Source organism: Hypomesus transpacificus, chromosome 14 (assembly GCF_021917145.1).
Source record: "Hypomesus transpacificus isolate Combined female chromosome 14, fHypTra1, whole genome shotgun sequence".
Classification (NCBI taxonomy): Eukaryota; Metazoa; Chordata; class Actinopteri; order Osmeriformes; family Osmeridae; genus Hypomesus; species Hypomesus transpacificus.
Genome location: NC_061073.1, coordinates 12,990,772 through 13,017,353, shown reverse-complemented (window position 1 = coordinate 13,017,353; position 26,582 = coordinate 12,990,772). Strand labels below are relative to the sequence as shown.

General features: G+C 51.8%; 1 protein-coding gene across 1 annotated transcript in view; it reads right to left on the bottom strand.

The window, feature by feature from the left end:
- Positions 1-7,663: 7,663 nt before the first annotated feature.
- Positions 7,664-26,582, bottom strand: part of pdhx (pyruvate dehydrogenase complex component X) — a 31,132-nt gene continuing 12,213 nt past the window's right edge. Inside the window, exons 4-11 of the mRNA XM_047033363.1 lie at positions 25,565-25,755; positions 24,668-24,766; positions 19,002-19,194; positions 16,545-16,692; positions 14,306-14,364; positions 13,177-13,335; positions 10,497-10,561; positions 7,664-8,859 (exon numbers count right to left, since the gene is read on the bottom strand). Coding sequence (XP_046889319.1) covers positions 8,589-8,859; positions 10,497-10,561; positions 13,177-13,335; positions 14,306-14,364; positions 16,545-16,692; positions 19,002-19,194; positions 24,668-24,766; positions 25,565-25,755 — 1,185 coding nt within the window. The 3' untranslated portion in view covers positions 7,664-8,588. The remainder of the gene's footprint in view (positions 8,860-10,496; positions 10,562-13,176; positions 13,336-14,305; positions 14,365-16,544; positions 16,693-19,001; positions 19,195-24,667; positions 24,767-25,564; positions 25,756-26,582) is intronic.

Sequence of the window (26,582 nt, the reverse complement as noted above, 5' to 3'; positions counted from 1 at the left end):
TGAGAAACGTAGCCTGGGCGGGTTGATCTTTCTTTAAAGAAACGTTGACAATGGTTGTCTCCCGTCTTTGACATGGACACATGCCCTATGGCATTGGAAAAGAAACACACTTGGTCAACATGGGGAACGCTGTGACAGGGTTCCCTGACCACATCGCCAATCCAGCAGAAAGCACGGCTGTTTGATACCATTCGGCATCTCAGCAGGCAGTAGGTAAATCAGCGACAGCACAACACAAAGACAGCCATGTAATATGTTTTTTTACAGCACCTTAGGAAATCACGACAGTCACAATCAGCTGAATGGCGTTGGGTTTGTCGAGTGTTGGTGAGTATCGTAATAGTGTGTGGGTGCACCAGCCATGTAGGTGAGTGAACCCGCTCTGCTTGGCTCGCCGCTACAATAGAATAAGTCTCACACTGAGCATCACAAAGAACAGGAAGTTGATGTAGAAACACAAGGTCAAGCATGGCCATGTATTGTGGATGCAATGAGTAGAGGAAGACATTGACACACAAACCATATCCCCAAGGTCAAGAACTCCTTACACATACAATGACAGAGAGAAAGAGAGAGAAAGGGGTGGAGAGACTGAGGGTAAAAGAGCTTGGGAAAGAGAGACAGAAAGCTCTGGCTTGTTTTGGTCATTCGTATAAAAGATGATAGTAAAGATAACCAGGGCTGTAAATCTTACCAAAGATCTTCTCTAAGAGATATTTGAGGAAGATAAGTTGACACCTCTCTTTTGTTGAGTTAGCAACCATTTTTAAAATGTGTTCTCTGCTGGAACATGCCTGTTTATAATTTAATTAACTCACCAATCTATACTTGATGCGGGCTCATTACAGTATACTTCTGGATAAGATCAAGCTGTATAAGATAAAGTTTGTATAGAAGCTAAAACAATACAACAAAAAGCTATAACAATTGAAGGAGTGTTGCTGTAACACACTGTCCTATACTTCACAACATACAGGATGTTTCTGAATACATACAATCAGACACAAATACATACATTCTGAATATAATGATATAAAACAGTTTGTTGCAAGGACACCTTAACACAAAAAAACATAAATCACAAGCTGTTCAAGACAGAACTGCAGGAGTGTCTTGTTGTCCTGTCCCAGTCAGTCATTACCGCTAAGTAGCTTGCACGCCTCCACCCATGTAAACAATGGAAGCTTAGAGCTAAACATCACAACCACTGCCAGTTACCCTCCATTAAGCTAATAAGGAAATTACTATGAATATATATGGTGGGAAAAACACACACAAACTCCAACCATCCTACAGTGGAAAGGTAAACTCCCCGTGGGTCACTGTGAGGGTTTTAGAGCAGTTCTCCTTTACCTGGTGTGGTGTCTGAAATAGTCTGGCTTGCAACACTGGGTCAGTTGCTTTGACAAGAAGACACAGCTGGGGAGGAGATGGTTAGATGTGTTCATAACAGACAGGATGTAGACAATTAGGAGAATAATTGTTTATACACACACCCACAGTGTAATCTAGCAATACTTCAAGGGCAATGTTATAATTTCTCTTCACAGTAATAATAAGAAATTCAAACGGTAAATGGGATAACTCCCTGACAGAAACCACAACCACAAATTTCCTGTTTTTCTCTGTATCAGTGTTCCACTCACCCATGTCACTTCCTCTTTCCTAGTGACCATATAGTAACGGATCTTTGTTTGTTTTCACTCGATGGTGATGAAAGAAAACAAGGCAAAGGGTTAGCCAGACACAAACATCAAAATATACCATCTAACGACCGACATTAGGAATGCAAATTAAACTAATTGTAATACAATTCGCTCACAGGGGGAGGGGGAGAGAGAGGAAAGGTAAGGATGGAGGAAGGGAGAGGGGTTTAGAGAGGAGGAGACATGGATTGAGGGGGGAAAGGGGGGGGAGAAATGGAGAGAGAGAGGGAGAGAGAGAGAGAGAGAGAGAGAGAGAGAGAGAGAGAGAGAGAGAGAGAGAGAGAGAACAAGAAAGGGTGAGAGGCAGAGAGAGAAGGGCAGAGGGAGAAAGGGGGAGAGAGAGTAGGGAAGACGGACAGAGAAAGAGAGACCGATGGACAAAGTTAGATCATACACAGTATTCATCCGAGTTCAGTAGCCCTGCAGAGAACAATGGGTGGCCTAGTTTTTCTTCATGACAAGATAACTCTGATACAAATGACAAAGGTGGCCCATTCCTTTATTGCAGAGCCAGGGCCTGTCAATACTATTAGCTCTTGCTGAATAATGTCTTTTTTAACACCTGAGCACACAACACTGTAGATGTAGGTCAAGGCTGAACTAAAACATTATAACAGCCTGGTGCACAAACGAATGACACGTTTACCTGATTCAACCCCAGGACCAAAAGCCATGGATGATGGCATCCTTTCCATGCTAGACTCATATTTCTAAGGAAAACAGTGTCATTTGGAACTTGTTTGGTTAAGGAACAGTTCCTTGTCTGTGGGTTGATAGACAGGGTGGATATTGAAAGAGAGACAAGAAGAGACAGGAGAAGACAGGAGAGACAAGAGACACAGAAGAATAGCTTGCGACCGTCGTGTGTGAGCTTTGGCAATGTCATTGCCAAAGAAACCAAATGAAACGTTGGCCGGGCTCCTGCGTGGCCTTCTCTGGTCTCGTCTGAAGGATGACGTGAGAGTAGCACGGAAGCTCCAGAGGTGAACCTCTCTGTGCCAGGCCAGCCTCAACCCCCCCCCCCCCCCCCCCCCAAATTACACATCAGTCTGCTGACTCAGCACAGCTGTAAGACTTTCCATGGCTCTCTTTGGGCTTACTAAGGACACATAAACACACGCACACACACACAATTCACAGACATCCTCGTGGTAGGGACTCCTTGTGGTAATGGCCTGGCTGACTAACGGCACTTCCTCAGCATTCCAGTGTGACAACGTACGTTTTCCTCCCCAGGAGCCAGCGACTTGGGAAGAATGCGGCTAGCCTCCGTCGAAAGATGTCCATATACGTACCGGTCTGGGAGAAGGCTGCTTCCACCAATTATTAAATGGAGAGGGGAAAGGAGAAGAGGGAGTTTGTACTGCTACTTAAAGTTGTTAACTTGAACATGTTACATCTGTCAGTAGTTACTGGTCACTGGTGGACACTGAGGGAAAAATGTAAATACTGGGTGAAGAATAAACGGTATGGTCAGACTGATTTAATTGTATTTTACCAAAGGATATGGGCCAGTTACTACTTTTTATGTGTTAACGCTTTATTTTAAGCTTTTATTTTCACACTGAAATGTAAAAACACACAAGACTCCCGTGGTCAAATGAAGAATGCGGATGTTGCATCAAGGTCCATAAAACAATCAAATAAAAAATGACACCAAATCTAAATCCACTATCCACCATGGACATCAAAACACGAGTGCTTTGCAGGTGACTATAAAAGGGTTTCGGCTGCAGTTGTCCTTGATTCCTTCTCCTTCATTGGTGGCTGGTGTGGTGTCGCTCATTTGGGAGAGGTGGCGTCAGAGAGGGCGTGGTGCACATGGAGGCCTTGATCTTAGCCGCGTTCTGAGGAACAGAGATAGGGAGTGGCTCCTCTCAAAACGCTGGTGCTTCTGGTGTGGTTGTGAGCAAACCAGCACACAACCGCACAACGGTTTCGCTGCTCGCTGCTTTAAACCCTGTTACCCATGTGGCTTTGTGTGTATAGGTGTGTGTGGCTGTGTTTTATATGTGTTTGTGTGTGTGTGTGTGTCAGGATGGACCGGTTGATGCAACAGCGTCAGAGCCTGAATGAGCCAGCTCTGTATCGTGGGAGCATGACTGTGCTGCTTCAAAAGGCTGGGCTTTGGGCTACAACAACAGTCAGGCAGAATGCTCTGCTTGTGTTGGGGTGTTGGGAGGGCAGGGCAGGCCTGTTTGGACAGTAGCCGTGTCACAGTCTGCCGTGTAGCCATGCTGGAATGCCCTGTGTCATCGCCCTCCGAGTCAAACTGTTGACACCAGCCATCAGCACACAGGTGCAGATGAAGCTCGACAGATGCAACCACACCCTTAACGACTTCCTGACACGACATACTCACACTCATGACTTACAAGGAAACAGGAAACAATAAATGTTTGATAAGACTGTTTGTGGAAATGACAGTGAAGACAATAGAAGTAGGGCACGCAGAGACAAAGAGAGAGAGAGAGAGAGAGAGAGAGAGAGAGAGAGAGAGAGAGAGAAGAGGAAGTGGGGGATATTTGAACAACCTTGTATCTTCTTCAGAACTGCTTGTTTCGGGAGGGTGGTAGAACAATTTTAAGTAAGAATAAGTGTGGACAGGTTAGGGCCTCAGAGTCTAGTGATAATTCACCAATCTTCCTGTGCCAGGTGTGTGTGTGTGCGTGTGCACGTCTGTGTGTGTCTGCATGTTGCAAACTGGCACTATTAAACGAAAAACATATGAACATAGTTCCATTAAAAAAAGACACACAACAAATTATTCTGGTCCAGTTGCCATGTAGCTCAACAGTCTGGTGACCGCTTGTGAACCGGAGAAACTGTAACAGCTGCATCTACTTTAGTCTTCAAAAGGCAAAGAAACCACTTTGATTTTGTGTGTGAATCCAGCCTGTGATCCTTCGGGACCCGTTCAGACATGAGTGGATAGGACCGGAGCAGCACACCCTGCTCCGAGGAGGCCCAGCAGGTGGGTACCAGGGAGGGAAACCATCAGAGGAGGGTAGGGTGGAAGAGGTCATATCGCTCTCTTTCTCTCACTTTCATTCTCTCTCTTTTTTCTATTGCAATGCCCCCCCCCCCCGTCTTTGTCTCTGGACCGATCCAGGGCCTACTGTCTCTACATCACAGCAAGGAGCCAGCTGTGGGTCTCTCTCTTTCTCTCTCCCTCTCTTTCTCTCTCCCTCTCTTTCTCTCTCCCTCTCTCAATCCACTGACTGTATAATCCACCTTATTCAGAGAAAAGCTATTTTGATAGGAGTCTTGAAGAAAAAAGCTCTGCGACTCCAGCATGCTCGATGGGTTGCATGCTTCAGAAGTGTGTGATGGACATCTAGACGGTAACAACAGCACCAAAAAAAAAAAACATGCCAGTCATCCTATCAAGGCCCACTTTTGTCTCCATGGCAACTGCCTGAGTCACGTGACATGTCATGCTGTGTGTCCCTGAAACCGACCTCCACTCCAAAACCCCGCTGTCCTCTCCTCCAGACCCTATTTGTATCATTTCTCACCCTGAACCCTCCCTCCCTCCTCTCTCCAGTCGTTCTGCATAACGGGATTGCCTGATTGTCAGCCTCCACTCAGGGAGGTAAATGTCACTTCGTGACGGGGGGAGCTGTGAAATGTCAGGAACTGTTCTGCTGGGTTTACCTGGCATTCTCCAGCACTGTGTGACAGCCACAGTCAGCCCAATGTGGAGTGAAGGAATCTAAAACTACCAAGACTGTAGAATAACCAACACTGTAGAATAACCAGGAATCTAGAAAGAGGAGGACATAACCGAGACTGTATTATAACAAGTACAAGTAAATTAGAATAAAATGATCTTCTATAATGAGTACTCTGATGAAACTGGGACCATAATCAGGACTATAACCAGGATTTTAGAATAACCAGGACTATGACCAGTCTGTGACTGACTGTTAATCAGTCACATCATGAACACAGGGCAATACAGACGCGTCATGTATATCTACAGTAGTTCCTGGAGTCTGCTGTGGGGGTATCCATGCCAACAGTGCCTCCATCTCTCCGGTTGTCACCAAGGTTGCAGGTTAAGTAGCTTCACACTGCCGACATCTCAGCGAGGGTCCTGAAAGGGGGCACCCCGCCCAAGCCCAGCCCCCCTCCAGCCAAACCCCCCTCCAGCCAAACCCCCTCCAGCCCAGCCCCCCTCCAGCCCAGCCCCCCTACAACCCCTCCTCACCCCCAACCCTCACACAACCTTCGACCCTACACACACTCTAATCCCCCCCACCCCCCTACACACACAAACCTACACCCCCTCCAATGCCACACGAGAGGAGTCTATTACATAATACACAATTACATTTTCAGTAGCAGAATATGACAGGAGATCGGTTGGCTGGTGGATGGAGAGTGAGAAAGAGGAAGATAATGCTTGCTCGGTAAAAGCCAATAAAGCCTGATGAATTTTTCAAACAACATGACATGTGTCACGGACCAAATAACAAAACTATCTTAAACACATGTACATCTGAACATATCTAGAGGTTGACTCTGGTGAAGACACATCCTTCATAGCTTTTATCCAAAGCGAGGTACCTAGGGGGGGGGGGAATGAGGGTTGAACCTGCGACAGCTTGATGTGCAGGCTGACGCTCTACCACTGAGCAACACCTTCCCACATCATCTTCACATTAACGCCAAGATGAAAAGAAAGAGATTAGACGTTCTCTGCAAGATGGTTCCCCTTAGCATGATTTCAACTTCAGTTGAAAGCGCTTCAGGAATTTCCCTCCCTCTTTCGTTCTTTTTACGTCCAGGGCACCTTCCATCGCCGTGGTAACCGCAGGACGGTGGCGGGCGGGGTGTGTGCTGCAATGAGTGAAGGAACAGTAGTCACACGGCAGAGAGCAGCTGTGTGTTGCCAATTGCCTGTGTGCCCCCTGCACCTCAACTCTCCGCTGTCTGTCTTCAAACCAGTCTACCCCTCCCCTCCCCCCTCCCCTCCCCTCCCCCCCCTCTACACAGAACACACATATCTCGCTCTGCTACCAAAGCAACGGTTCCTACCTCAAAGAACAAGATGTTCTGTTTCTGAAGTTCAAGTTTATTCCGTTTGTACTGTAATAAGTACAGGGGCAGGTAGATTGGAGTTCACTGATCCTGCTCCGCGACTATGTATAATACAGTAAGAATGTGAATAATCATTCTCAATCGTTAATGATTTCTGAATAATAAACGCCTGAGAATAACCCAAGATAGGAATAACTACTAGAATAGAGTACAGGGTCCAGTTATGTATTTGTAATCACAATCTCCAACATCTCTTGTGGGAGAAACATTCAGAAGTTCCTCACCTAAAACAACCCACGGTGAACCTCCGTCTGTAAACTCCCTTTTCGATCTGACTTACTGGTCTGAGATATGATCTGTACCTCCACATTGGTCTGGTTAGGAGAACGGGGTCAGGATTTCACTGCATCCAATTACATTAGCATCTTCTCCTGCCATGCCCCCGGGTCAACAAACCTCATCTTTGTTTCCCTGGAGGTGATATGAGGGCCCCACAATACCAGTCTCAGAAACATTCCCCCATTCGTCTTGACTCCATCTTGTGAGAGGTCACATGGCCCAGGGCTCCATCCTTTATTTCCTTGAACTCTCTTCGCGACACCTTGGAAACGGCACCTTCATGAGGACCTGCCAAACACACCAGAACATGGATGTGTTTGTGCAAGCTTCTCACCAGTCACCACGCTCATGTAAACAGCTGTTCAGCACATGCTTAGAGCACCCCCACACACACACACATACACACTCAAACATATACATCTGCCACTGAAATGCACACTTGGTCATGAGAATTATGTTAATTGGTTCCAGTGCTAATTATGACGTCATCCTTGGCCACAGATGCTAATTAAACACATAGCATTGTATCAGCAGTGGAGCGTGTCATGTGGGGGGGGGATGAAGGAAAACACTGAAGCAGTCTGGTGCGAGTTAAACAGAAAAGATGCTCTTTATTGGCTGTAAAACATACAGGTTATTGGCTTGGCTTGTTTGTGTGAATTTCTTTATTACTCTAAAGGTACTTCCGATCGTTCCTTTTCTCATAACATGTAACACGTTATGGAGATGAACAGTTTAGAGAGAATGTAGCGGAATCGTTTCTGTGTAGCTCGACTGCAGGGGACGAGCAATCATTTAGCATGTTCGAAGAACACGCTGGAAGAATCTCAAAGTCCTCTTCTGTCGAGGCCGACTGCCTCACACTAGGGAACTGCAGTGCTGTGGATGGTAATAAATACATAGGAGAAATGTACAAAAACAGAAAAGTCTATACACCAGCACCGACTCCAATTTACAGGAGGATGGATCGCATAGTGACACTGGGAAGCGGCATCGGGACTTCAATATCGTGAATGTGCCGGTGTGGATATATATAGGACTCTGGATGAACAACTTTATATACAAACAAGGTGTGTTTGTGTTTGAACAGCACCCATGAAAATGGGTATTTTCCACAAGTTAACCGTCTCCTACTCTGCTATGTCACTTCCCATGGTAACACGGCCGGTACTACCCATAACCTCTCTCTCTTTCTCTCTCTCTCTCCCCAGCTCCACCGTGACGCCTCGTCATAAGTGTGACTCGCATGATAGCAACAGTTCCAAACAGCGACAGTTACACTACTGTACACACGCTGCCCGAGCTTGCCACAGGCCGAACCCACCCTAATCCCCACCCAACCAGCCAGCCCTCCTCTTCTACGTCACCACTTTGTTCCTCCAGTAACTAAACAAACAGTTTAAGACTGCTGCAAATCATAACCCATGACACAGACATCATAAGTGGAGGCTCGTCTCTTTCCCTCCCTCCCCCCCTCACTCTCCCGCTCTACTCGAGTCACGCCAGGGCCATGCGCTGCGGCCGCTCCAGGTTGGCGCGGAACTTGTCCAGGAAGCGGGACGCCAGCGCGTCGTCCACGAGCCGCCCGTCGCTGGAGAGGGTGACGGTCATCAGCTGCTGGGTGCGCAGGGCGGGCGTCGCCCCCTCCGGAGTGCCCTCCGCCAGGCTCAGCTCGGCCCGGGAGCGCCCCACCGCCAGGATGCACGCCTGGGGAGGGTTGATGACGGCGCTGAAGCCGCTGACGCCAAACATCCCCAGGTTGGAGATACTGTCACACAGAGAGGGGGGGGGGGGGGGTAGAAAGGATGGAGGGAAAGAGAGAGAGGGAGGGAGGAGGGAAGGATAGTAAGAGAGAGAGAGGGATGGAGGGAAGGAAATAGAGGGTAGAGAGAGAAGGAGATAAACAGAGGAGATAGAGATTGACAGGAGATAAAAATAGAGAGAGAGAGAGAGAGAGAGAGAGAGAGAGAGCGAGCGCGAGAGAAAGAGAAGGAGATAGAGAAAGAAGACAGAGATAGACAAGAGAGAGATAGAGAGGAGAGAGAGATTGAGAGATAGAGAGAGACAGACACAATGTAGTTTAGACAGACAATGGGCATCACATCATTAGACACGCATACATAAAACGAACAAGAGAGAGATAATGGGGGCTATTATCCGTCCTCTACCACTGATGAAAAGGAGAAAGGCCATTAGCGGAGCTCGTCTTGTCACACGCGGCCGTACGTACACGAGCTATCCTGAGCAGGAGAGCCCGGGAAAGATCCCTGAGGATCCACTTTTGACAGGCTGTCGAGCAAGTCCTGATGAACAAATCAGACGGCAGCAGGGCCAGCTGGGCGTGTTTGAGAGCGGGAAGCAGCCACGGGCGGCTGAGCTGTGAGGCTTAATGAGACCAGGGGAACGACAGGAGGGGGGGGCGGGGGGTTACAGTAGTAGGAGGGATGGAGGGAGGGGGGTGGGGGAAACTACTACAGGGCGGAGGGGAGTACAGGGCCCAGTTTTGGATTCGTAATCACAATCTCCAACATTTCTTGTGGGAGACAGCTTCAAAAGCTCCTCACCAGGGGAACGACAGGAGGGGGGGGGGGGTGGGGGGTTACAGTAGTAGGAGGGATGGAGGGAAGGCGGGGGCAGACATCTTCCAGAACAAAACGAGAAGACGCTGCATCTCCATAGCAAACGCGTGCTTCCCCGGACCCCCCAACCCCCCCCCCTCCCCACCGACACAGAAAGCTCATTTGTGTCTGAATGACCCCATTACATCTAATGAGTTAAAAAATACTTTTCCATCGGCGGCAATTGATGCCACTGTAATGGATGGCGCCTGTCGCCTGAGCTCATGCTATGAGCACGTCTGCGCGGAACGTAGAATATGCATAATGTATGTTCGATCTGCTGAGCCGGGTCATAACTCTAATGGCCGACATTTACGTCTGCGTTTTAATGAGAGTCCCACTTCTTATCACAGGATATTGCATGCCTGGCCTGTGACAGGATATGTGGTTTCAGAGAGATGGTAGAGATACAGACACACATATTTACATATATATATATATATATATTGCCAGAACCCCATGCTGCTTATCAGAAATTGTGCGATCGTGTCAAGTGTGCTAGTGTTGGTTAAAACAAACTGAAAGCGCAGCAGCTTTGTGAAGGGACTGTCCCACTGGCCACCTGCTCTTTGCTAGGTGCTAACCCAAACCAGGCTGCAGTCTTATCGTCTTTGAGGCGATAAGGCCTCAGCGTGGGGCTTTACGTGCACGGCTGAGATAAGGGGAACGGGGGCTGACGTGTGCTCGTGATATGAAGAGGGTGAGGATTACGTGTGTGTGTGTCTGTGTGCGTGTGGGGGGGGGGGGGGATCATGTGTTTGGGAGCTGATAAAAGTGTGAGGCTCACCTGAAGGATCCTCCCTGGTACTCCTCAGGTAGCAGCTTCCCATCGCGAGCCTTCTGAGCCAGAGCCTGAGGAGGGGGAACCGGAGAGGGAACAAGAGGAAGGAAGAGGACGGTCAAACCAGAGTGTTATTCTAGTGGTGCAATTACTAGTTGCCGCTTGTGGTAACTGACGGTCTGTTCGCACAGATTTGGGGCTGGAACATGCTCTTTCCCGGACGGTGCTGTTTGAAAGGGGGAGGTCAGGGGGGAGCAGAGAGTCAGGAGAGCGGCTGAGGTAACCGTGCACCAGTCAACAACTGCTGCCGCCCATCAGTCAGTCAGGGAGGATCAATATGGCTACCAAGTATCCATACCAACTGTCAGGCCTAGACAGACAGAAGACAAGAGACTGTGTATGTGTGTGGTACAAGTGTGTGTACGCGCATGTGTGTGTGTGCTGTGCCTACAGGTGTGTGCTCAACTGAACGATCGCTTTCAAAAGCCAGACTATAAAAAGGAACCTTCCCTCAATGGTAAGCCTAGAAAGACCCAGAAACACAGCCTCTCCCAGTGTGCGAGCTGTGCACCCCATGCAGTGAAATGTTCCACAGGCATGGAGCCAGCAGGTGCTCCAGGCCTCGTCAGGACCGCATGTTGAATTCAATTAGGGCCTGATAATAAGGTTCCTGCCCTGCCTTGAGTCAAACCAGCAGCACCCCCGTCTCCCAGCGCTGGCTGGCAGGCAGGACACACACACACACACACACACAAGCCCAGCGAGAGGGAGTGTGCGTTCAGAGCAGCGTGTGACCCCTCACATGCGCCATGCCAAACCAAGCCTGTGGGAGGGATGGACCTCCATCCGTAGTCTGGGAGAGGGAGCTCCCTGGAGACATGGGATTAAAGACGCCTGATAGTGGTCTTTCTGTGTGTGTGTGTGTGTGTGTGCGTGGGCCGTGAGTGTATCTGGATACGCGGGTGTGCATACGCGCGCGTGTGTGTGTCCAGGCAGCGTGTCTGGAGAGAGAGTGGTCTTCGGAGGCCTGTAATCAGCCGTGTCTGGTCTGAGATGTGGGCTGCATGTTGACCAGCTGGCCCAGGCCCGGTGAGAGGAGCTACTCTCTGGCCTCTGCAGGGCAACATCTGCTTCCTACACTGTGTAACACAGACACAAGGGCTTGTGCCACTCTAAATGAGGCTCAGACACGCTCCTGTTACATCGACACAGTGAAATCCTACTCTATTACCGTGTGATTGCTTGTGTGTGTGTGTGTGCGTGCGTGTGTGTGTTCCCAGCTGCTGACGATTCCCAGGTGGGGCTGGAACTGACCAGCGGTGCTGATCCCCTCTCATCTGAGTGCTAAGCCAGCTGAGGCAGCCTCACACACAGCCTCCCACACAGCCTCCCACACAGCCTCACGCACAGCCTCACACACAGCCTCCAACAGCCTCCCACGCAGCCTCACGCACAGCCTCACACACAGCCTCCAACAGCCTCCCACGCAGCCTCACGCACAGCCTCACGCACAGCCTCCACACAGCCTCACACACAGCCTCACGCACAGCCTCCCACACAGCCTCACGCACAGCCTCCACACAGCCTCACGCACAGCCTCCACACAGCCTCCACACAGCCTCACGCACAGCCTCCACACAGCCTCACACACAGCCTCCACACAGCCTCACACACAGCCTCCACCAGCCTCACACACAGCCTCCACCAGCCTCATACAGAGCCTCACACACAGCCTGACACACAGCCTCACACACAGTCTCCACCAGCTTCATACACAGCCTCACACACAGCCTCACACAGCCTCACACACAGCCTCCCACACAGCCTCCACCAGCCTCACACACAGCCTCACACACAGCCTCACACACAGCCTCACACAGCCTCACACAGCCTCCACACAGCCTCATACACAGCCTCCACACAGCCTGTCAGAGTTGTGGGGGGGTACAGGGATGATACTGGGTGCTCTCATCTGCTCTGCTCCCTAACGCAAGCGGCAAGACGAGACAGCTAAAGGTACATCATGACTATTCAGACAACTGTTATCTGAAATCAATGGGATTTAGACGTTTCTAAATGTCAAAGGTTTCCACGGTAAACCTTTGAAAAAGGAGTCCCATATATTGTTCAATCGCCAAAAGCACTTTCACAGATTGAGTAAAGGCTAGTTTATCTATTGTGAGTCACTGTGTGCATACCCGACAGACGCTTAGTCACAGTCATGAGATAGCACATCGACTCATTTGATGTTTCAAATCAAGATTGGTTTAATGTGTTTACTTACTGGCTGACTCACTACAATGCCCTCACTCTCACCACTGAGGTTAATTATCCCAGCCTCTGATTGGCTGACTCACACCCCGTACTACCACCAACCCCCCTCTGGGTAATTATCCCAGCTGCTTTCATCCAAAGACAACATCAGGAGAATGCAGTCCCACAGCGCCGCCAAACCACCAAAGGGCAAGGTTCCCTGAGAAGGTTTCCCCTCAGAACCTTCCCCAGCACACAACAACCGGCGAGAACCCGATAAACAACCTCGACGGTCGGCACGCTCACCAACTGGCGAGCTGAACGGCAATTGACCTAACCCTTGACAGTGAAGTCAAACATTTCGAACCGTCCAGGCACGATTCCCCCCCCCCCCCCCCCTTCAGTGTCAGGGCGGAGGCAGCGCGAGCGGTACCTTGGCGTTGGCCGAGATCTCCTGGACGCCCTTGTCAGCGGCATCCTTGATGATGGGGGTGATGAGGCCCTTCTCCGTTGCCACGGCAATGGAGATGTGGATGGAGTTGAGGGCTTGGGGCCCCTCCCCCGACCAGGTAACGTTCACCTCCGGCAGCTCCTGAGGGGGGGGGGGGGGGGGGGGGGGGGTTAAGGTCAAGAGGTCAAACACAGCTTCTGCTCCATGTCAAGGGATCGGTGTCAAACGTCAAGTGGTGGAGAAGATGAGAGAGAGATAAAGAGAAACAGATAAAGAAAGATAAAGGAGATAAGGAGTGGACTGATACTGATATAACCCGAGATGAAAGGAGATAACGTAATACTCCTTTACTACTTGGAATTGGTGACCGTCCAAAGGGGGTAAGAGTGAATATTCAACTCAGCCCGCCACTTTTTACGTGACCGGGAACGTGTTTTCAGGGCAATCAGGAAGACGAGTCCGACAGGAGCGGACTCGCTTCACTGACTTTTATGGCCAGTGTTGGAGGAAGATGGCTATTTTTTTTAAGGTGGAATGGTGTTCATTAAAGCAGTACACTCTCTCTCTCTTAGACCATCATTCCCCCCCCCCCCCTCCCCCCCCCCACCGCAAATCGTTTTTAAATGAATGTGTCCTGGGAGGCGGCGGGTCCGGAGAGATGGGCTGCACAGATAATTTACCCACAATCCCCCCCGGAGAGGCGTAAAGACAGGATGAAATTAACTGGGAATTGCAGTCTATATTTAGGACCGTCATGAGATGGCCAGCCTTCTGCCACCAGTTGATAAGTAGACATGAATGCAAATGCACTGAAGAGGGAAGGCTGGGGGGGGATGGTGGCATGGAGGGGGAGTAGGGGAGTTGGCGGGGGGAGGGGGGGGGATCGGTTGTGTGCAAAGACGTGACTGATCTTGCTCATGCAACCGAGTCAGAACAATATGGACGCCGGCCCATTAAAACAGGGAAGGGACAAGCAGTGGTGCCCGGATGAATACATGCACTGTATGGAGAGATGCGCTGGGTCAGACAGAGACAACAGACAAACACATTCATGAGACATAAATAGGCGCAAGGAAGGCCAGAACATAAGACCGGGGCGGGGGAGACTTACTCTGAGGGTCGCTGCAGCCGCCTTGATGATGAAGTCGTTGACGGACACTTTGATCTCCTCTGAAGACAAAGAGAGCACTTATGAAACGACCGCGACTACATACTGTGTACAGTTCCATGAGTGTTTCCTTCTGAAGCATCCATGACCATGGGCCAAACACATTGTTGTTTAAGGCAGGCTGAGGGGTCATGGGATGCAGCTTCGTGTGTAGTGTTGGTGTTGCGGCTTGGGAGTGTGTGCTATGCAGGATGCTTGTGTCTCTGGGAAAACCCCTACTGCTGCAGGTCTGTGGCAAGACATGGGAGGAGGACCGATGTCATGGACACGCCGAGCTGGCGAGAAGCTCTCCTCTCCTAAATGCTGTGCCACGGCTCGACCTGTACTGACTGTCCCTGGACACGGTTTAGCCCCTCTCCCTCTCTCCCTCTCTCTCTCCACCACTCTACTCAACCTGTCTTCCCTCCCTTTAGTCCTGTCCTCTCTCTCCCTCTCAGTCCTGCCACCCACCCCCCCCCTCCCTCTCGCCATCCTCCATGTTTGACCGCGGTGGGCCTGGCCTGGCGTTACCGCCGTCCCGTTCACGAAGGCCCTATTAGCACCAGACGGTTATGAATGCCCGTTCAAGGGATGATCAACGAGCTGAGCGTGAAATCGCAGCGCTCCTGAACAAAGAGAGCCAGCGAAAACAACCGGAGCAGAGAATCCCCCCCTGACGCACGCAGCAGCCCTGCTAACGGCCCTGGACTGGCCACTCCGCTTCCTCTACCTCACAGACAGGGCTGAAGAGCTTTGGACAGGCTGACGAATCGAGATAATGCTCCCATTAGTATGCCGAGAGCAGGAAATTAAAACAGTCATCACACAGTATGTGACCTCAGTGGAATGCTGCCTAGCCGTCATACATACAAGACAAGGGACCAATGAGCTGCTCTGGGGGGGGGACTGAACTGAACAACCGGACTGGCTGAAACTATTGATGAGGCTTCATCAAAGCGTGGACATTTCTCTCACGTGGACTGGGTCCAGCTCAAATACCATTGCTCTCTCTGCTGCTCTCGCCATCTGTCTCTCTGCACCTCGCCCCTCCATACCGAGAGGCACCAAGAGACAAGAGTGGTGAGGCAAAGAAGACGCGACGCAGAGGGGAGGTGAGGCGAAGAGGAAGTGAGGCAGAGCCGAGGTGAGTCAGAAGGGCGAGGCAGAGGACCGAAAACCCCTGAAGCGGACTGGGGTTAACACCAGTCATGTCTGTTCACATCACGTCACAAGTGGAAAACACCCCTCCCTCCCTCCCTCCCTCCCTCCCTCCCTCCCTCCCTCCCTCCCTCCCTCCCTCCCTCCCTCCCTCCCTCCCTCCCTCCCTCCCTCCCTCCTGATCCAGGGAGGAGGGTGCTGGGAGGGGACCGACGCCTCCCTCCCTCCCTCCCTCCCTCCCTCCCTCCCTCCCTCCCTCCCTCCCTCCCTCCCTCCCTGAAGTACACCTGTCTCCCCCCTCCCCCTCCCCCCGACACCTCTCTTTCAGTCGGGTGTTCTCTCCGTCTCTGTCTCGGTCACAAGGCCGCTCCGTGTGCACCCCCCCTCTGCCCTGGAGCTGCTGACTGGAGTGGAGCCGTCAGACAGACGGAGCCAGTCTCGCCGTGACACACGCGTCACACGAGTAGTTACGCCGGGAGAGGCGCCCATGTGTTGTTCCTCTCCTCGGGGTCATGGAGCGTTCCACGGGAGGGAAACCCATGCAGGCATTGCCCTGGGGGGTACCACGCGTCGGTCCCCTCCCAGCACCCTCCTCCCTGGATGGGCAGGGCAGTGGCGTGGGTGCGGGCTGTGTTTCCACCACAAACGGCCCCCTGGCATGTGGGTTCTGTGACGCCGGGCCACTGACGTGTTGACTAGGGCTGCTGCGTCTTTGCCTATGCTGAGGGACTCGAGGAATGGTATGTGCGTGTGTGTGTTTAATTAAGAGTATGCAGTTATGCTAAATCACTTAGAAAACACCCAGGAACATCATTAGACGCCTTTCATCCCGGCTGACAGGCAACACTGGCCTCGCTCCATGGACCGGGCCCAGCTATCCGAGTGCACGGCGTCCTTGGGCAGAGCTTATCACCGCCGTCCCACAACTGGCTGGGTTTCAAAGGGAGCGGCACTTCATCACAAAGCCCCTCGCGGCGCTGGGCTGGGCCGGGCTGTGTTGCTATAGCGCTGGGCTGTGTTGCCATAGCGTCGGGCTCCTACACACCTTTGGCCAGCTGCTTGCGGAGCAGCATGACGGCACCCAGGTCACAGTCGACGGAGGCGTAGGCGTGGGGGATGGTGGTCTTGGACTGGGTCAGTCGCTGGGCGATGACGCGGCGGATGTTGGAGGCTGGGATCTCCGAGAAGGTGCCCTGGAGATGGGGAGGCGGGGCGGGGAGAGTGAGAGGAGGGCGTGAGGGGAGAAGATATGATTTCAGTGGAGAGGGGAGGGGAGGAGATGGGAGAGAGGAGGGGAGAGAGGAGGGGAGAGGGTGTGAGGGGAGGGAATGAGGAATGAGACGGGAGGGGAAAGTTAAAACAGAGGTCAGTCAGAGAGTCACACGCCGGATTTATGTAATGCGGCGTGTTAATGAGTCTGTTCCCATCAATAACTTCATTACCAGGGCATATGCTTTCACCTGGAGCTTGGATGCTAGACTTACCAAGGTGTTCACGAGGATTGCTATTGACTAGCTCATTATACAGAACTGATTGCTTGGAACTGATTTTGTTCAGTCTAAAATCAATTTCTCAGCTGAATATTGTGTAATTTACTGACACTAATTATTCAAGTAGTCAGTCAATGAGCCTTGTCCTTTATGTGTAACTTGTGCCACGGAACGCTCAAAAAGGTGCATCACAAACGAGTGAACAGGACGCGGGGAAATCCTTCCACACTGACCTACATTACAACTGTTTATCAAGCCTTTCCATTTCAATCCAAAAGTAAACACTCGTTTAATCTGCTACGGGACGATTTAAGCTCAGGCGCCAAAATAGGCAACAAAATATCTGAAGATATCTAGTGGAGTCGGTTTCGTGAGCGAGAGCCAGACAGAGGTGGAGTGTGTCGTCTTTCTGAGGGATAGTGGACACGTCTTGGCCTGAGCTCACCCGGGCCCCTTCTGAACCGCACACACACCAGCTAGCAGGCCAGTGAACACCAGGCACATACAATCTAAAAATACCCCAAGACAAATACAAGAAATGTTTGGCTCCTGCCGCTCGGTCGCGCGGAACCAAGACCAATTTCCCCACCGGGAATGGAAATAAAACATTCTATTCCGTTCCGTTTATTTCTATTCCATAGACATGTATTGCTGTCCTCGTCCACAAATGATTTGATGTCTCTACTTGCTAGGTTCACTGTTACCACCAAAGAAAGTCCCTCGTCTGGCTGCCTGCATGCTCGTATGCGAGTCTGACTGAAAATAGGTGTGACCTTGAGTATTCTACTTCACTGAGGACATCCAGTCTAATGCTATCCTCCAGGCCTATCTGCCTGGCTCCCACCCCTGTTTAACAGGCATGTTGGGGCAGCCGGAGGGGGGCCGGTTCTCTGTGGAGTGTGACCGAACGGAGCAGGGAACCTGGAGACCCATCGAGGCATCAGCGGTCGTCCTTCACCCTCTCCTCCACATGTACGCCTACCTCGGTCTCTGTCTTTGACTCACTCGCTGTATTTCTACCCACCCCTGTCTCTCCTTCCCCTTCTCTTTCTCGCTCTATGTATCTCTCTCTCCCTCTCTCCCCCACTCTCCAGCCCCGTCGTCCGCCCCACCCCAAAATCTCTCGCCCCCTCTCTCCATCCGTTTCCCCATCTCTCCGTCTCTCATGCGTGGCTGCTCCTCTATCTGTCTGCATCTCCCCTCTTTCCAGCCGACAGGACCCATCTCCAGTATCTCCAGGCTGCATGCCTGGGAGGGTGTGATGGGCCCCTTATGTTCTTTTCACGTGTGAGCATAGGGGCATGGAGACAAGCCATTGTGCAACCAGTGATACGGATCAGGTCCAAATCCCCAAATCACAACATAAACAGGAACAGCCAAATAACTCATCGCTCTTTAGAACACAAAACAATTCACTATGCGTCTTAAAAAGGATGGAATGACAGGACGACAACGTGAACAAGCTTTGGGAGGTGTAGATTCCAGTCCTGACTGTCCTGATGGTTCATGAGTGAACATTAGAGTGCCACACCCAGACACCCAGAGATAGTTGTGGGCACGCCGAGTCACGACCTTGAAGAAGTCCTCGCGTCCGTCCGTCTCCTTCCAGCCCACCTCCTTCCGGCCCACCTCCTTCCGGCCCACCTCCTTCCAGGCCACCTCCTTCCAGCCCACCTCCTTCCAGCCCACCTCCTTCCAGGCCACCACTTCCAGCCCACCTCCTTCCAGGCCACCTCCTTCCGGCCCACCTCCTTCCGGCCCACCTCCTTCCGGCCCACCTCCTTCCAGCCCACCTCCTTCCGGCCCACCTCCTTCCGGCCCACCTCCTTCCAGCCCCCGTGAGGCCGCCCATCTCTAACCCGGGCCCTGACACCCTCTCTTCCAGGATGATGGACTGGGTGTCGCTGAGGCACCAGAGGAGACGTATCATCTCATCCTCTCTCCTGAAGAAACAGACTGTGTGTCTAGTGTGTGTAGAGTGTGTGAGTAGTGTGTATAGTGTGTGTTCTCACCGGTGCTCCAGGCTTCCCTGGTATGGAAAGAGGAGGGTACATGGGCCTGCTTCCAGGGGGTGGAGGGGTGGGCGCGGGCGGGGCGGCAGGCCTAGGGGCTGCTGGGGCTGCTGGGGTCAAGGCTGGGGCGGGGGCAGCCATGGGGGGAGCTGCTTTAGCGTCAGGGTACTTCTTCAGAAGATTCAGGGCATCTCTGTAAAACACAACGCAAAACGCAGAAGGAGATGAGGGCAGGTAAAGGGAAAGAACAGACAAACCATTAGCAGAATGCAGGCCAATTTAATGGGAGAACATTGTTGGAGAACACAGGATTGGATTAGCTGGTCAGAGTTCATTTACGTATATAAGTACACTGACGTCAGCCATGACCCCACCTTGACATGTGAACATCCGGCTTCTTTCAATCTCAGCACACTGAAGTCGAGATACCTGACAAGACCAGACTAATGTGCACTATGACTCAAGGAGGGAGGGCCTGAAAGCTGGGATTGTGCCTTTGAAGTCTTTCAACATACTTAATACTGGGCCACTCCCACGATTTCTGTACTTGACAGAGTCTCAGCAAGTACATGACCACTTCCACACAATGCAAATGACCCCCCTCCCTCCCTTTCTTCAACTCTCCCACTCTTTCTCCATCTCTCTCTCTCCACCCCTTTTCTAAGTAGCTCTCTCTCTCACTCTCTCCCCCCCCCTTCCCTTTCCCCCCTTCCCTTCCTCTCTCCTCCTCCCCCTACCTCTCTCTCTCTCTCTCTCTCGCTCTCTCTCAGTGCTTGACAGCAGGTACAGAAAGGCCAGTGTGGAGACGTCCTTTCAGCCGGGCCCACGTGAGCCTGAGGTGAGCACACATGCGGTACTCTCTTCCGGAGTAAACATGAAGCCGTGGGCTCCGGACTGTGACTGGGCCCATTGATAGGTGCCTTGCTCTGGGGGAGGGGGGGGGGGGGTAGCGGAATCAAAAACAACCCCCCAAATATATACCTCGAGCCCTAATGCAGGTGACATCCCCTCAGACCAACATACGCGAAAATAAACAGTCCACGACCCAGGCCCGGGGTCTTGGGGAATGTAAACAAGTGGAGGAGAAACAAGGTGGCGAAGAGTACCAAAACACAAGCTGGGAGCTCATCTAATGCTCGCTCTCATAAACATTTACACGAGCAAATAGGCCACTGTCACTGTGTCCGGTGACGAGGGGAAAGCTTTGGAGATGGAAACTCTCCGGTCACAGAGCGTCTGCTGGCCGGAGAGAGTCGAGATATTTAGTCTGGACAGGAGGGGTGCCTGCCTGGGGGTCACAGGGAGGCACCTGGGTGGGCCCGGGGCTGGAAGCAGGCTGCTCTGTGAGCCCACTGTGAATGAGGAGTGACACGCACACACACACACACACACACGCGCGTATAGAGAGAGTGATAGACCGAAAGACAGAGACCGAGGGGGGGAGGTAACTCGAGGTCGTTCTCTCCAAGGTGGGCAGCGTAGCACCACTGGGAGAAGCGCTCCCTGATCAGACCCAAACAGGAAGCCCCCCCGCCCCCCCCCCGCCCCCAGGAGCCAGTATCAGGTGTCGCATAATTCATCCCACGTTTGCGCCCACATCTGGGAAACAGAGCGTGAACGCTGGGCTGGGCTGGGCCACGACAAGTCAGGAGACGCAGAGAGAGAGCGAGATCGAGAGACATTCATTAATAACGGCGTCAACATCTGATCTCATCAGATCATCATCCACCGATAAAGCTCGCACGGCAGAGCACAAACAAAACCACCGCTTTAACCATCTTTCGCTTTTGCTCTTTATTTACAACTGTCTATCAGTCGTAAATAAACAGTTTGGTCGGCCACCTGGCACTTTGACATGGCATCTTCAAAGTCTGTGACTCAGCCCAAGCAGCCATGGCATGCCTGCCTCGAGAGATGTTGCTGCTCCACCCCTCTCTGCCTAAAGTTGAAGCATCATGCCACAACCTCATACCTCATAAGACAAAATCCCATTGACCGAGAAACCGCAGAAGAAGATGGGGTGTCATGTGGGTAATGCAAATAAGTGAGAGTGAAAAGAAGAGACGGACAGAAAAGGTTGGTTTCGGGTCTGTCTAACCCTTTCAGGGGGAGTGGTGGTGGTGGGGCAGGTTGGTCAGGTATTAGATGCACCATCTCACCACTCTTCACCTGGTACATCGTTTCCTTGGTATGATGATTTCACTGGAACACTATATCCTTGGTATTCTGATTTCACCTAGCACGTCATTTCTATGGCACGGTAGACGATTTCCCTGAGTTTCCCGGTACATGATTTCACTGGTACAAGGATGGGGGACGTGTTCCGTCCTGTAGGTCAACTATAGTAGAGGAGCCAGCCCCTTTTTACTTTATGCCTGTCTGCACTTGGCACCATCCCTCTAATTATTCGACTATACTAGTTTGTGTGTGTGTGTCTAAGTGTAGGTAGGGGATTTCCGACATGTCCACACATATTTAATGGCTGAGAACAATGGGGTTGGGAGAGAGTGAGAGGGAGGTTTCTTCAGACTGAGAGTGACACCACAGAGAGAGAGAGATGAAAAGAGAAATCACACGGAAGGAAGACAAAGAGGGAGGAATAGGCTCAGAATTGAGCTGTGTTGTGAGGAAGGGGGAAGCCGGCAAACAAAAAAAAACATCCTTGTACCAGTGAAATCATGTACCGGGAAACTGCCATTTCTGAAACTCACCAGAGGGGATGGAACTGAGTAGAACAACCCCCATTGGATACCCCCAGTCTGCCTAGCTTGGACCCATGTCCCTCAGAGGCAGGTTTGGCTCACGCTAATCTAATGTAACGTTCTAGTATCCCTCCTCCACACCACGACTCCCAGTGTATAGGACCTTGGCTGGACAGGATCGACTTTTGCAAACTTTTGAAGATGGAGTCACGGTCTTAAACACCCGCACACACTAGCCTCTGGGGCGGCAGGCAGTACAGGTTGTACTGAACATCAAGTCCATGATCTGATCCTGATCCAACTAGCTGACAATCACTTTCAAAACGGAATAAACAAACAAATGACTCGTTGGCTAGACCTTCATTCACAGACCCGATTGAACAAGAGGAAATATTGAATGAATCCTAGATGTGGCTAAGGGAATCGTGTTTATGGAATGCTCCATCTCGTCTTCTTACGGGTCTAGAGTTTCCCGTGTGCGCTGCACTGAGGAGACCAGTCACACAGCTGTCATTGTTCTGACTGGGTTACCCGAGTTCATCAAGGACAAGACACTGCACGGACAAGCCCCAGTTCGCCGCACCGAGCTTCCTTCTAGCGTTCCTCTGAACCACTGGCACCCGCATCTCAGCACATCCACAGACAGATGTGGAGGATGCAAGGCCTAGCAACCGGATACCATGTCCGTCGCCACACTCCCTGCAGAACACCTGTTCACTGTAAAATCAGGTGGCTGAGACAACAGGAATAGTCGCCTAGCAACCCATCCTTGGGCCGTGTCGCCCAGTGTCATAATTCCCAGCAGGTTTATTTGAATCATGGAGCAAACAACTGTAAAGTTCAAACCAAACCCAGGATAGGGAGGCAGGCTCCTTAAATCAGACCTAAATAGGCAGATTTACTCTGATGGAAGCTTTCCTGGGTTGTTTTAATGAAATCCCAGATTTATCTGGGATTTCTGGGGGTCAGATGACTGAGCGGTGAGGGAGTTGGGCTAGTAATCAGAAGGTTGCCAGATCGATTCCCCGCCGAGCCAAATGACGTTGTGTCCTTGGGCAAGGCACTTTACCCTACTTGCCTCGGGGGGAATGTCCCTGTACTTACTGTAAGTGGCTCTGGATAAGAGCGTCTGCTAAATGTAAATGTATTTCTACTACCTAAACCACAAACACATTCACTATGAAAACATGACAACATTTTGTTTTATGACCCCTTTGTTTTTTTTAAACGTTTTTTTGGGGTTGGACTCATCTGTTCCCATAACTAGTAGATAATGAACCTGTAAGAACACTTCTTACCACAGTGTGCAGCCCCAGGCCTTTTCGACAGGAAGGGCCTGTGTGGCTTGGCCGCTCTCTACCCACTCACAGATACCAGGGTTATTCACCGAGCTAGGTGTGCCAGTGGCAGAGGCCTGGGCGGTGCCTCCAACCCCAAAACCATCTGCACACACGAGCCCTCCAGGCCTGGTCCGTCCCTTTCCCTTCTCCGACCCATGGGCTCTCTCATGGCTCTGACTGATCAGCTGTTCCTGACTTTGTTTCACTCTTTCACTCTGTCCCCTGTTTGGGTGTGTGTGCACGTGCGTCTGGGTTGTTTTTCCGTCTCTTTTCTTCCGTAGCCCCGCCATGATCTCATGCCCGGGTGGCACCAGGAGCCTGTGTTGTTCGTGCCCTCGCCTGATGCCACTCGGGGGCAGGCCGGGCAGACAGGGAGGGGCGGCACTTCCCGGCTCGCAGCCTTATCTGATGCACCGCAGGACAAAGGATGCAGGACGTTGTATGGCAGGCCTGGGGCCTCTGTAGGGGAGGAGGACGTATGGCAGGCCTGGGGCCTCTGTAGGGGAGGAGGACGTATGGCAGGCCTGGGGCCTCTGTAGGGGAGGAGGACGTATGGCAGGCCTGGGGCCTCTGTAGGGGAGGAGGACGTATGGCAGGCCGGGGGCCTCTGTAGGGGAGGAGGACGTATGGCAGGCCTGGGGCCTCTGTAGGGGAGGAGGAAAGCTAACCTTCAGAGAATGTATGGCGATGATGGTGAGGAGGAATGCGAACTTCCAGAGAACATATGGCTTTAACAAGGGTTGGTGGCTATGGTGAGGAGGAATGCTAACATTCAGAGAACGTATTGCCTTTATGGTGAGGAAGAATGCTAACTTTCAGAGAACGTATTGCCTTTATGGTGAGGAAGAATGCTAACTTTCAGAGAATGTATAGCAAGATGCTAGTTCTCTCAGATCCCCAGCTGGCAACTCATTATCCTTACTGAAGTTATGCTGATCCAGTAGAGTTCTGGGTGGATCACTAAAAAGGTATGTATTCTGAGAGTAAGCATACATCTGGGTCTAAAACTAATTTTAGGTACTGTACCGCCAATTAACGAGACCCTGCTGGATTACACAGAAAAATCATAAACAAATAAGCACACTTTTTCAGTGTTATCATCACTGAAATCTACCCACACACACAGCCACACACCACACACACACACACACACACAGCTCAGTTTCCATGACCAGCGGTCTGTCCTGGAGACTGGGTTTCCATGGTGACAGCTGTGGCTTAATGAGATTCCCCAGCAGGGTGTGAGGTGGATAACGAGAGTGGTCCGTCAGGCCCCGGGTGACAGCTACTGAGAGTGGGTGGGTGTGTGTGCCTGTGGGTGTGGGTGAGCGAGGTTGCATTGCGTAACAGTTTCTTTCTCCGGTGTGACAACACCTACATAACAGGGTTAAATCACCTGGTATCTCTCCATCATTCCTTGGTCTCCTCCCTCTCTCTCTCTGCCTGTCTCTCACCCACTCCCGCCATTGCCTCACTAACTGACTCTCTCCTCTTCTTTCATTCATGTCAGTCCCCCCCCCCCCCCGCCCCCCCTTCACCTCTGCCTGCTCCCCCAAAACTGCCATTTCCTAGGCCTCTTGCCTTGTTCCCTCCCCTCCTCCATCCTTGCCCGCTCCCTACTCACTCCTTGGTGACGAGGCCCCTGGGCCCGGTGCGTGTGGCCAACAGGGGGTCCAGGCCATGCGTGTCCAGGATGTGCCTTGCTGCTGGACTCAAACGCAACCTGCACAGAGGGAGGGAGGGAGTTACACACAACCATCAACAAAGAAAGTCTCCTGTACCTCAAAGCAAATTCAAACAGAGCCCAACCCTATCATGCAGGCCCGGTCTAGCATTCATGTGAGACCTAACCTTAGGTAAAGATGACTAGCAAGCAGCAGGACAGCCCAAATGCCATCCACACAGCAAGCTGGTCGGTGATCGAAAAGACGAGTCTTAACAGCCCTCAGGCATCCACGCCCACCCCATGTCTGTCCCCTTCCCTAGGAACCCACGATGCCTTTCCCCCCCCGCTCCAATTTCGAACGACAAGATAATGAGTGCCGCTAGTCAAATGAACAGACACTTAAAGGGGTAGAGTGGCTTTTAGGTGTCAGTTCCCTGTCGGGTTTAATAGCCACCCAGCATGAGCATGACGGCTCACGACCTCCCACCCCTGACACTGTCCAGGCCGGCCTGGAGGACAGATCATGGAACATGGATTGGACTCTCAGCAAAACCCCCCCCCCCCCAAAAAAAAAAAATATGATCAAAAAGAAGAAACGTGTTTACAAATCAACTATGACCTGCCCCTCTGCTCCAGAGGAGTGTTGATGGTGTCAATAGTCGTGGGGCGGATGTTGTGCCGATGTGGAATATGCTGACTGGGCAGGTGGAACCACATGAGGGCAGGGAACAGTGGAGGTCCGTTGCTGTTAAACCACGTACCAAAAGCTCCGGGGTTGAGCGTCGTGGAACGGGACCGACCGAGAAGGAGAGGGGGGAGGGGAATGAGGAGGTGAGGAAAGGCGGCGGTACTCACGGTCCTGTGGCGGCTGGTTTGGCAGGAGGAGGGGGGGGCGGAGCGGCGGGGGCCGCCTCCACCGGGGCGGGGGGGGGCGCGGGGGCGGCTGCCTGCGGGGGGGGGATGTCCACCTGCTTCCAGTCCTCCCCCTCCTCCACCATCAGGGCTATGAGAGTGCCCAGGGGCACGCTGCGGCTCCCCTCCTCCATCTGCGCGCACACACACACGAGAGAATACAGTCACCCCAGTTAGTACAGTTGTCTCTTGTGAGTTTAAACATATCAAGAAGAATTTACATTTAGTCATCTGGCAGACACTAGAGCGACTCACAGAAAGTACAGGGACATTCCCCCCGAGGCAAGTAGGGTGAAGTGCCTTGCCCAAGGACGCAAAGTCATTTGGCACGACCGGGAATCGAACTGGCAACCTTCAGATCACTAGCCCGATTCCCTGACCGCTCAGCCACCTGACACCTTGACCATATGTCCTAAATTGTCATATCAGATGAGATGCCCCTTCTGCCACCGTCCAGTCTGGCCCCGGTGCTCGTGTAGAGCAGGCCCAGTCAGAGACGTGCAGCCACACCTACAGCAGGTACATTTACACAGACTCATGCTCTATTAAACTATGAAGCGGTGCCCAGGGGAGGCTGCTGGGAACCGGAGTGAACGGTGACATCCAGCTGACACGCGGAAACGAGGCCAACCGCCTCTAAAAGATGAGGAAGAGGCTGACTTTACCGCTCCTCCCCTGGCCCATCCGTTCTCTTCCTCGTTCTCCTGACAAGAACAGACAGTGTTCCCTCCCCCTTCCTAGGTGTTTTCCCGGGGTCAATATTGATCAGTTCTACATGAAAGGCCAGGCACAAAAAGATAAGGCGGGGTTTCGGCACTTTGCAATGTTTTCCAAAAAGCTATCCATTATTGAGCTGTCGTTGCTGTTAAGGGCACAACTCTGCTTGGGGAGATGGCCGGCTGAGGGAAAGATAAACAACAGAACTCCTGCCAAGGAGGAAGAAGTCTGTTTTGAACACGGC